At 35.2% G+C, this 12,095-nt stretch overlaps 1 protein-coding gene across 6 annotated transcripts in view; it reads left to right on the top strand.

Moving 5' to 3' along the window:
• Nucleotides 1–12,095, top strand: part of STRN (striatin) — a 69,770-nt gene that overhangs the window by 33,388 nt on the left and 24,287 nt on the right. For 4 of the 6 annotated variants that reach the window (XM_041476919.1, XM_041476917.1, XM_041476916.1 and 1 more), the window contains 3 exons: nucleotides 3,886–4,021; nucleotides 5,866–6,001; nucleotides 9,839–9,949. In XM_041476919.1, coding sequence (XP_041332853.1) covers nucleotides 3,886–4,021; nucleotides 5,866–6,001; nucleotides 9,839–9,949 — 383 coding nt within the window. The remainder of the gene's footprint in view (nucleotides 1–3,885; nucleotides 4,022–5,865; nucleotides 6,002–9,838; nucleotides 9,950–12,095) is intronic. The other 2 variants (XM_041476921.1, XM_041476920.1) reach the window with 1 other exon arrangement.

The raw sequence follows: 12,095 nt of genomic DNA, 5'->3' as shown, positions 1-12,095 counted from the left end.
CATTTCTTATCTTTGGGAATCAGAAGTTCCCTGTTTCAAGAGTGATATTCACAAAATCTGTGCACTGCCCAGCTGTTGCAGTAAGATGGAAAACCCAGCAGCATTAGTCCAGCTACAGTTACCTTCTGGCAGTACTTATTGTTATGCTCACAAGAAGCTGTTAGTCCTGTTGTACCTAATTGTGGGTAGGCAGGAGTGGCAGGGTAATATGTCTGCCCCAAAGAATTGCCTGTCTACATGGATGAGGCTACTGGAAAGGAGGATGTAATGGACAGAGTTAACAGTATAGTTAATGATAGAAGATACAATACTGTTTAAATTATTTTGTTGGGTTGGTTGGTTAGGAAGTGTTCAGTCACCTGGGATGAGACCTTCAAGGAAAGAAGACAAAGGTGCTGGAGAGAAAAGCATGCAAGAGTGCTGTTACAGAGTCCAGCTGAGGAAGGAGCAGTGGGAAAGAGATTCAGAACAAGCAGCTGAGGAGCACAGGTTGAGGAAGGCCTTGCCACAGTTTGGCTGCTCTGTGCTTTCTGCTTTGGCAGGTTCCGTAGCTTCTCCTGCTGTCTGGGGTTCTGGTTCATTCTTCCCCAGCTGGTTTTCTTTAGACAGTAAGTCTGGGGAGGAAGGAAAAAGCTGCACCAAAGTTCTTGCACTTTGAAAATTATGTTCTTCGTTAAATATGTTGTGATACAGGACAGTCCAGAAAAGACGAATTGTCCTTGTTGAAACCTTTTTAGCGTTTTTGGTCTCTCTTTATTTGCAACGGGTCCTGAACCTTGCCTCACTTGTGCTTGTAACACCACAGTTTGTATCAGTCCCCACTTTTGGAGCTTGATTCTATTGTTTTCACCCACTGATTTTTTAAAAAAAATATTCGAAGCTATAAAAGCCCTGGACATGTCAATTTGTGTTTCTTTTTCGAAAATGGAATTTGAAGTTATTTATTTTACTACTCCATCTCTGAATATATTTTTGACCCTTGTACTTTTTTGAGTAGCTTGTGAATGACCCCCTAGGAGAAAACATGGAAAAAAAAAAAGGAAAATTAATGAAGTAAGCAAGCTTGAAATATCCGTCAAAGTACATAGCATAACTTAGCTAAGGCCAGACGTTTTTCTTCAGTACATTTTATGTTCTTCCAAAGTATTCATGCTGACAGCATTATCCAAAATACATTATGTTAATATGCTGCTAAAGGATGACAAATACCTCAAATTGTTAAATCACCTTTGATTTGATGCTAAAGTTTATTGGGGTACAGTATAGGAAATCAGCCTGTCTGTCAGCTTGAAACTATCTTCCTGTAGAACCCTTGGGTAGTTTAAATATTCTCTCTTATGTTTTCCTTTTTGGTTTTTAAGAATTCTTTCTTGGAAGTTTTGTCTTAGCACAAATAATCTTCTGTGGCACTATGCTGACAGTACATTTCTGTACTGTGCAGAAGTTTTGAAATACATGCTAAATTAGCTACCATGTTTCCCAGTGCTTGAGATGGCCATTTACTCCTGCTCCCCATGTAAATGCAGATACGTTATTATGTGTGTATATATATATATCCTGCTATCTATCTATCTATCTATCTATCTATCCTGCCCACTAAAATGTGTAATAATTAGTAGAATATTTGAAATCAGAGCAGTTAATAAAAAAAAAAAAAAAAAAGAAACAACCTCTTTTGATAGTCACTTTGAACTTCAATGTGAGAGAGCCAGGTTTAAGAGCAAATGAGTACAGAGCCAAGTCTGGTATGATTTACTGCAAATACTTGGACCTATAGAAGGATATCTGTTTCTTAATAGTAAGGTCTCTTAATTAAAATTTTATATTTCATGTTTGGTATTAGTTCATGTATATCTGTTTACCTGGAGTATGTCTGATAATTGCTATTATAGGTATCACCCATAGTGTTTTTACATGGCAAATTGTTATGTGGTAAAATGCAGAGGAAAAAACCCAGAAATAGCTGTGGTTGGATGATTTAGTCAAATAAAAGTAGACACAGACTCTCAGAATTTGCTGGAAGTCAAGAAGTTAGTCAAATGAAGCACATTATAAGTGTTGTCTTACCAAGATTTTTCTGTTGGAAACAGCAAGGCAACCATACCATAGGATTTCTGTGAAAACGTACATTATTAGTACAGATTCATTAGGTGTTACAGGTTGCCAAAGTAGTTTGATTACTTAAGGAAAAATAAAAATATTACAGTGGTTTCAGGTTTGTCATAGAAATGAGGGTCACAACACTGCTGGAAGCAGGGCAAATTTGAAACATGCTTAAGATTGTTCTTAGATCTAAGTTAAGATCTAGAGAAGTGGAAGGAATATTCTTGGAAAAAACAGTGACCATGAAAACATAACTAAATGTTAATTAAATAAAGTAATTTGAGATATATATATTATAAGGCTGCTGTGTATGCAGAATTTCTAATGGCAAGTGAAATCTCTTGGTATTTTTGGGCGATAATGGTGAGTAAATGAAAAAAACGTGGAGTAGCAAACTGTCTTAATGAAATACAGATATACTGGGGCTATGGAGAAGCCACTACTGCTAATTGTTGTCATGTAAGTATAGAACTGCTTGAGCAGAGAATTTGCAAAGAAGGAAGTGTGCTGCTTATCATGCCTTATTGCACATCAGAGCTTTTGCCTATGGATGCTTCCTGTGATAGACCTTTGGAAAGCGTTGTGACGAAACACTGGAGTAAGTGGGTGATGGATGGCTGATCAGGTGTTCACACTGCAGGGGGATTACAAGGCCTTACTGTAGAGGTGTGTTAGCTGATTGAACCTTTGGAAAAGGTTAGCAGAAGCAGGGCACTTGCTGGTACTAAGGGTGACTACATAAGACAATTTAGAGCTACAATTCTGAAAACTAGAGAGGGGGATACTTCTGCTGTTTCAGTGGTTGTGAGAATCAAGATGACGTGCATTTAGTGATGAACTATGAAAAACTGTCTACTGATAAAAGGTAAGAAAACAGTAAAGCTTGTCTTCACTGCTTCAAAGCCATCTAAAGAATGTACTAGATTTTACTGGAAGGAATTGTAACAATTCAAAATGAATGAATTTTGTTCACTGTGTTTTTCAGGGGTTGATGGAGAAGTGCATCTTCTCCGTAGAAAACACAGATCCTGTTGATAATTTTAGGACTGCTTTATCTGTACTTTTGTCAGAGTTTTAGTAATTGTTACAGTCCTGTTTCTTGGATTCTTCCTCTTCGGTTGTTAATATAACAATGCTTATGCTTCCTGTTCTGAGGCACTGCCTAAATTTCGGCCAGCACAGTCATAATCTTACCCAATCTTCATCCATTTCCTTATTTGTTTAATGTAAATTCAAATACTATTTAGTCATCAATTATATTTTCCCATTATATTCTTTTATAGTGGCATATTTATCATATCTTAAAAGCTATTGAATGATAGATCTAGAGTTTGGTGTTTCCCAGCAAGATGAGAAACATCAGCTAGCAGTAGCAAAGTTTTCCTGTACCCTGATGTACATGTGGGAGCCCAGCTTGGTAGCTGTGGCTCATGTCCTTGTTGCTGAGGCTTTCAGTAATGGCATAGCAGTATTGATGTTATTTTGGGCATGTGTCAGATGAATGTTGCTTTAAAATGCTTTTTGAATAAAAAATTGAAGTCTCTGTCCTAGTAATGGCAGCCATACTAAGAATAATTGTTGGCTCTAATAATACACTTTACGTCTATTGTTTAGTTCTTTAGCCACAAGAATTTTTAGCTGTTAACAGTCCGTTTTTACTTGTAGGCTTATTTTAGTCTTATATATTGTTGGACATAATAATACAGAACAGCTTAGTAATTGCAAAAGAGACTTCATTGGGATTTCTTTTCTCTCATGATGGTGGTTGTTGTTGTTGTTTAGGAAACCTGAATTGACTGACTCTGCCTCTCTGCTAGAGACATTCAAGTTTCTTGAAAATGCAGCTGCAGACTTTAGTGATGAGGAAGATGAAGAAGATATTGAAGGAAGAGAGAAAACAATCATTGATACTGCAACAGTGAGTGGAAAAAATAATTGAAAAAGTTACGAAGAACAGAAAAAGTGAGATTAATGAGGTGCCTATAAGCAAAGTATATGACTGTGTATGTACACATGCAAATCATTAATACATCTTTATGATGTTCTGTCCCAGCATGTGTGCATAAGAGGAATTATATATGCATTTTTAAGTTTTTTTTCTAAAGCATACAAGTTATGCTTTTTTGCGCTAAGTTAGATTAAATTTTTCCAAAATTGTCTCTTTACTCTTCCATACTGACTAGTATTTTTGATATATACTGGAACACAATTTTTAAGGTATCAGATGTCCTTTTTTACAGTTCTCAGCTTCGTTTGAAGTTATTGTTCATAACGTTGCATGTCAATAATTATTCTTGAATATTTATTAAAAAATTAGTGATACATAAATTACCTGTAAAAATTTGTTGTAGAGTACAGAACTGAAATACACTTGTATTTATAGCTTGTGGAAGGAAGAAGTGTAAGTGGAAGAACTCTACTGTAATTAAGAAATGTTTTTGTTTGTTCAGTCAAATGTCTTAATCTCACTTGTGATCTATACTTTGCTATATGATTTGTTCATATGATCACATAGATACATGCAATCAGTATTCTTCTTTAAAATTAACATTTATTCAGTGAATTGTGGTTCCTAAAAATCGATGTAAATACGAGATGATGGATGTGATTGTTTTTATGGTCAGTTTTAAGAATTAACACTAAAAAAGCAATTAGTTTTATGGCATTTTTAAAGGGGATCTTTTCAGATATTTCCTGTAATTCATGGACTGTGAACTAATGTCTGAGACTCTTCTCTTAAGTCTTGTATAATACAGTATGCTCACTAAGCTTGCTGAAGAAATGAAGCTTGAAGTTTAGAATTGCTTCAGGTTTAGAAATTGGTTCACTGTATTTTGAGGAAATACAATCAGTCATCCTCATGAGCTGTGAGATGTTGGACTATGTATTGGAGTCTTTACAGACTAACTCTTAGCAAGGGTCCAAGTCAAAACATAGTGATTAATGTAAATTTTCTATTTCTGTAGAAGTAAAAATTGTGGTACAGTTTTCATGTGTGATGGTATCAGCTTACCAGTTGGTCAAATAACTGCAAAGAATCTAGTTCGTTTTGATTATTGAGGGGAAAGTAAATTTTCTGTGGAAAACTTAAAATGAAATTCTTCATTAAATCATATATTTTTTTCTTTTACCAGAATTTGCTTTTGAATCTGAGAGGGAAATGCAGTTTAAACATGAAAAACAACATGATTAAGTAGCAATAAGATCTGAGAAAGCATTCAGGATGGATTGACTCACAAAGTCTAAGAAAATCAGCTCTTGTCAGTTGTGGGGTTTGGGGTTGGTTTATTTTTTACCTGGAGTTGAGTCTTGGTCCACATAGAGAATGATCTCAGAACTGAAAGTCAGCTATTTTTAGGGTAGCAAGAGAGTTTGGTTTTGCTGAAGTCTTTTCTACGGCATTCTTGAGTTTTTGTTTGTGTGTTTTATGTGTTTTTCAGAAATGTTTTAAGAGACAGTTTGTACATTCATCATATTAAAGAACAAGACAGTAGTGATGTAGATTAGTGTAGGTTCATTATCTACGTGATTGATTATTGATGGTCACAGGAAGAAAGAGTTACACACAAGTTTCATTTTCACTTAGAAATTTGAACAAAGTGTGTGGACTATTCCAGATTTGCTTATTAATGTGTACTTTTCTGCTTCCTCTTCAACTTCCTGTTTGGATTTTGTGTAGAGGACAAGACAGTACTGCTTGGATTAAAAATGTGTTTGTAATTTAATTCAGCATTTTTTTCCCTGTACTTTCTGACCCTTCAGATTGTAAGGAAAAGAGTGCTATCTGACAGCAGTGAAGACAGAGATACAGAAGAAGCTTTGAAAGAGTTTGACTTTTTGGTTACCTCAGATGATGGTGATGGGGAATCGAGAAGTTCGGGAGATGGAACAGACTGGGGTAAGGAAATTTGATGGATCATACCAGGAGGAAAAAAAAAGTGTGCTAAGAGCATATTGTGACTGATCAGTTTATTGAATGATATGTGTGTCAGGATCACAGCATCTTTTGATTATTTCTACTATTTCTATTTTATTATCAGTAAATAATTGGTAGACTGAAGTCCTCTTGATACGGTATTCTCATTTTTTCTATAAACTGCTTCAGTGTAAAGATTCTTCAAGGTTTCTGCCTCAGGTCATTTTTCCTTTTCATTAATTCTAAGGCAGATAGAATTTAAATTTTATGAGTGGTATTTCAATGTATTTTTCCAGTGACCCATGCATACGAAGGGCTCTGATAAAGCTGTATTTTACAATTATGATATGAAAGTTATTTTGTCATCTTTGCTTTCTGCCACTTTGAAGCAGAGAGTAATGTGAGTCATAAAATCCAAATTAGTTGTACTCTTATTGTGGATTAGTAATTTAGTTAATATGAACTCTTCTGCTGCTCAGACTTTCTTTTATAATTTAGCAGAATAATGTATCTTTAGGGCCACTAGTCATAGAGAGACATTTCACAAACTGCTCTCTGTCCTTTGAGGTTCATGTCCTGCAACCTGAATTGCCACCATCTGCACTTTACCTTGACATAATTATTCTGCCTGAATAATTATGTATCCTCGGTATAGAGAAGGGGAGAAAGAAGAGAACTGGTTAAAGATCTTCATGGGAAGTTGATTCCTACTTAAGATGCTCTGGAAAATCTTAAGGATAGGTGGACATGGAGCTATTGAAGATGATGGGAAATAATTGAGCTTTATAATGGAGCTGCAACTGTGACAGACCGATAAGTCATGGTAGCTGTGGCTCTCACATGAGCATCTCCAAGATGCCGTATTTCACTGAAGCCATGTCCATCTCCTGGTTGGACTCCAAGTTACTGTTCAGTGTGGTATAGTCTCTGCTTAAGAGGATGTTATAATATCATTAGATCCAGCAGTCAGTATCTGCTGATCATTAGATATCAGCAGTCATTTGCCAAACAAATCTAGAAATACTGCTCTTAAAAAAAAAAGGATACTGCTCTTTAATACTAAAATTTTATCCATTTATGCAGGGTCAGTGCAGCTATTGCTTGTGTCACCAAAAAGTCAGTATGCCAACAGGAGCTTTTTGTTCTCAGATTCACACTTCTGGTTTATTTTTGCTTTCACTGATGACAGCTGAGTACAAGTGGGCAGAAGTCTTAACATTTCAAATAAATTGTTATTAAAAGTAGTCCTTTAATTTCCAGAAATGCAAAAGAGTTTTTTTTGGGGTTTTTTTTTGAGTTGGAGGTGTTCATGTTTTTCAATTATTTCTTTCACAGCCTGTGTCTTTTATGGTAACTATATAAGACTTAAGCTTCTTCAAGGCACTGCCGTTGCAAATCACTTAGGTCAGCTTAAGTGAAACTGTTAAATGTAGTACAGTAGAGTGATGTTGTAGTGAGGGACAGCAGCAGCAGAGGAAATTCTTTCTGCATTTTGGATTCCAAGTATTACTGTTCAGTTACAGTAATCTGTTGAACCCATTTGGCTTGAAAGGTCCTCCGATGTTTTCTGGTAATTTTTAAGCCATTAAGCACTTGAATATCCATAGTTAAGGATCCACTTCCGAAGTTGAATAGTATCTGTGGGACATGTGGGAAGCATGCTGGGACAGTCTGCAGAAAATTAATATATTGGGTGTTTTCCTGGCAACAACCTAATAAAAATCTATTTAAACTTTTTTTCTTTTTTTTTTTTTATGCTGGAGGAGGGAAAAAGTCTTGTCTAGCCAGGGAGGAAAAGCATGATTAAAACTTTTAACCTGACTCCAGAAAGACTAGATACTTGTTTCTCTGAAGTATGATTTTCTCATATATTTTTTGAATTCTTTATGCAGTTCTTGCTCATTAGTGGTAATTGAGGTATATGTATTAAGAGGACATGACTTAGCCCATATACAAACTATTTTAGAGTCTCTCTTCAGCTTACTAATGCTTGTTTTCATAGCTTTTCTTAAAAGACTTAAACTGCTAAACTTTTTCTTAAGTTAATCTGACATTCCATGAGTGTAGGATCATGACTGAAGGGGTCAAAGGAGTGAGAGAGCGCCTTAAAAAGTATCTTCTCCCTCTGTGATGCAAATCTGAGCAGAGTCAGGCTCTGTTTTCTCAACATCTGTACATCAGGTAGTTAGAAGAAACCATACTAAGATGCCTTTTTTTGGCATCACTGAAGTCTCACAGTAGTCTCAGCCCCTCCTTGAAGCTCATCTGCTCCAGCTGCCTGAGCAGTCTTAGTGGCTGCCTTAGACTTGCTACACTATGCTTATAACAGGTACGTAGGACTCTACCTAAAAGGTTTCTCAGCATTAAAAATATTGTCTTGGATACAGTACTCCAAAATATGGTCGGTTTCTCAGCATTAAAAATATTGTCTTGGATACAGTACTCCAAAATATGGTCGGTTTCTCAGCATTAAAAATATTGTCTTGGATACAGTACTCCAAAATATGGTCTCACAAGTGCCCAACACAAGGCCTTCACCCTCTTGGTTACATTCTTGTTAATACAGCCCAGGATATTGTTGGTTGCTTTTGCTGCAGGAATATGTTGCTGAATCCTATTGAATTTGATGTTGCTAGAGGATCCCTAGGTCTTTTTTAGCATTATTTGTTTTTGACAAGTCAGTCACATTAATAACCTCTGTGTGGTTTTTATCTTCTGGCCAATCATAGTGACTCCTTCAGACTGTGATTGATAATATTGTGCTTCCTCTACAGACATTTAAGTTCTGCAGCTTAGTCTGAGGATAAGTTTATTATTGTTTGTATTTTGAAATATCTAGAATAGCTTATTGATGTAAAAATCAAACTTAGTCTGAAAGGAATTAATCTTTAAATAATAAAGTTAAGATTTTAATGAGAAAAACAAAGCAAAAAGATAATACATTTCAAAGATTTTGGAGCTGTAATGGTCATGAAAATATATATGAGGAAGACCTGTATTACCTCCCCTGCTCTTGCAAATTATTTTTCTAAGCTGCCTCAGGACAGCATCCATACATGGAAAAATTGCTGGGGGGATTTGAACTCACGTAACATGTTTTGTTCAAAAGCTCTAAATACTGTAGAATTGGAAGGATTCTTCTATTCTGTCTCATGTCACAGAGGAAGCAATTTGAGGGAGATGTTTAGGAAAAAAAAAATCCAAACCAAAATGTGGGGGTTTTTTTCATTAGGTACGCTGAAATGTTTTGGACTTTTTTTTCCAAAGATTACTACCTCAGGTCTTCACCTTTTTGTGAAGTTTCATGGCTTTAGTGCTCTAAGGGGTTTATTTAAACCATGATGACATGAATATTGTGTTCCAAAATTATTTAAATGTGCTACTGCTTTGTGTAAATGACAACATAGCACAAAAACAATGAAATGAGAATTTGAAATGCACAATATCTGAGTTGTAAAGTTATGTTGACAAGTAACATAGCTGTTTCTTCTGGATATAATAATTCTTTCCCTGGAGGAAAGAAAAAGATGAAAAATGTGTCCTGATTTATTGTAAAGTAAATGTTGCTTACATTTATGGACAGCTATGTGCTTGGTTATGGGAATTAAACATGTGAAATTTCATTTCAATTTTTAATAAGAACATTCTGAGCAAACAAGTGGAATGTGAGTAGCAGTTTTACAGCTTTCACAAGCTTGGTGCTATTTCTGTCTGTTTAAAATAAAAGACAAACGTTGACAGCAGCTGTTGCCTCCTTCAGTGGAGATCACTTGGTGACATTATTGAAAAAGGATGTTTCATTTGTTTCACTTTGTTTAGAGAAGGAAGACCAGTGTCTCATGCCTGAAGCCTGGAATGTCGACCAGGGAGTTATAACCAAACTCAAGGAACAATACAAAAAGGAGCGCAAGGGGAAAAAGGGGGTGAAGAGTAAGTGGAAAACATTGCACCTTAAAATCATAAATCTCACATCTTTCACACCCTTAATTCTATCTCTCTTTCAATGTTTTCCTAAAATTACTTACTCTTTTACTTTGCTGCTCCTGACTGCTTTCCTGTTCACCAGTTCTCAGGGGTTGAAATTAATGACAGACGATCAAGTTACCTGACAAATAGTTGGATTAGATATGACTTCTTCCAACCGAGTGTTGGGTTAGTTAAAAATTCTTGCTTTGAGCATGTTTTGTACTTTTGTTATTCAGATATTTAAATTGTAAAAGGCATTGTTTTAATACTTCACACTTTAATACAGAAGACTTCAGAATCCTTTCTTAGCTGGAAACATGCCAGTTTCACGGGAAGAGTTAAAGTCTGGTATATAAATAAAGAAAGAAAGAAACCAAACTGGAAACTCTCTTGAGTATCCTATTAGATGACAGTGGGAGAAAACAGGTTAATTTCTACCCCTGTTTATACTTGACATTCACAACATGAAAGTCATGCTGTCATCATAAGTTGTTATGCAGGGCTCGAAATAGGAAGCAACTATGGCCATCAGTTTATTTGTAAATCACAGGATTTATTTATTGACTTTCATACCTCTGGGACTAGCCTTCAAAAAAGTTGGGTATTTTTATTAAAAAAAACCCCACCTGTGAACAGTATCTGAAATACAGTTTCTAGCCCTGTATTTTTATTTTGTTACATTTCTTGAAATACAGATGTGTTTTGTAAAATCAATGGGTTTTGATAGGTAAGCCATAAAATTTTTGAACTCAGATGGAGAGTTTTAAAATTAAACACTGTATCCGTGGCTGTGTTTCAAATACCTAGCCATATTGAGAATTCATGTGTGAAAGATGTATATTAATAATATTGCATGTAGCCTGGTAAGAAATTTCAGGGATGTTTCTCCCTTTGTGGTAAGATGCTTATGAATACCAAGGAAATTCTCAATTCCAAAGAGATATGCATAATGATGTCAATATGTCAGACCCTCACAATGAAGGTGACTTGTTTTATTACTTTTTGTATTGATACTCTCATTGGCTGCTGCTCAGCGGTTAGTTATGTGGCTGAAATTATGTTATGAAATACAAAAACTAAACACCTCTTTTTTTCCGAATCAAAAACAAAAAAAAAGGTAAATAATTACCATGCTTTAAGTTTCTCAAGTGATATTTTTGTCATCTTTGTAATCATTTAATTTACTTGAAGTTAATTGCAAGTCTGACAAGAAGCTGAGCTGGCTAACTAAAGTGTTCATGTTTAACAAAATTGATTCTAAATTTCTTTATGGTTCAGATAGGCAGGGCATGCCAATATATGACTACAGTGAAAGTGGTTTTTGTAACTTGTCTGTTATTTTTAAAATATACAGACATGTTATGTAGTTCAGGGTAAATAGCTGTGGGGTTAATTTAGCAGAAATTATTTAATCCAAGTGTTGAGATTCTGTTCTTGAACAGATGTTGTCTTTTTATTTTTGATGATAAAACTTAATTGTTAATATAGATGTAGACGTTATTGGAATGTGTTTTATATCATTATGATAAAAAAATCACAATTTAAAGGCAGCACTTGGACATCCAGTGCTCCCTCATGAAGAAAACTGCTGCTCAGTACTTTTGGATTTATTTGATTGGTTTGATCTTGGGACACAAAGTGGTTTACTGTAGCAGTGAAATTAAGCATCTTTCCATGGACAAACCATCATTGGAGAGGCATCAATGCAGAAAAATCAGGAAGAATCAGAGCCTGTTTTCAGTTATTCATAATATTGCACATAGTGAAGAAGAATGTGAGGGAGGCTGTCTGGAGAAAAAAAGAAGGGACTAAATAACATTAAATTTTACAAAGTTTGTTTCTGTGACTTTAATTTCATCATATGTGGTGCTTAGCCACTGAACTGCTACTAAGTAAAATACTGTTTTTATAAAGCAGATATTATAGTAAAACAATCTTGCAAAATCCTTCATAGTGTTTTTCTGGATTGAGTAATATTTTGTTGACAGACAAGTTAAATACAATTTAGTTTATTATCAGTCCTTATCGTTAGGGTGGACAAAGTAGCATTTGCAACTGCATTAGTAAACTCATGATTTTGCAAGGCTGTAGTAAACATTCCTGTGAAGTA

The sequence above is a fragment of the Pyrgilauda ruficollis genome, unplaced genomic scaffold, assembly GCF_017590135.1.
Source record: "Pyrgilauda ruficollis isolate IOZ18807 unplaced genomic scaffold, ASM1759013v1 scaffold4, whole genome shotgun sequence".
NCBI lineage: Eukaryota > Metazoa > Chordata > Aves > Passeriformes > Passeridae > Pyrgilauda > Pyrgilauda ruficollis.
Note: the sequence above shows the minus strand (reverse complement) of the source record. Positions and strands in the feature narration are given on the sequence as shown.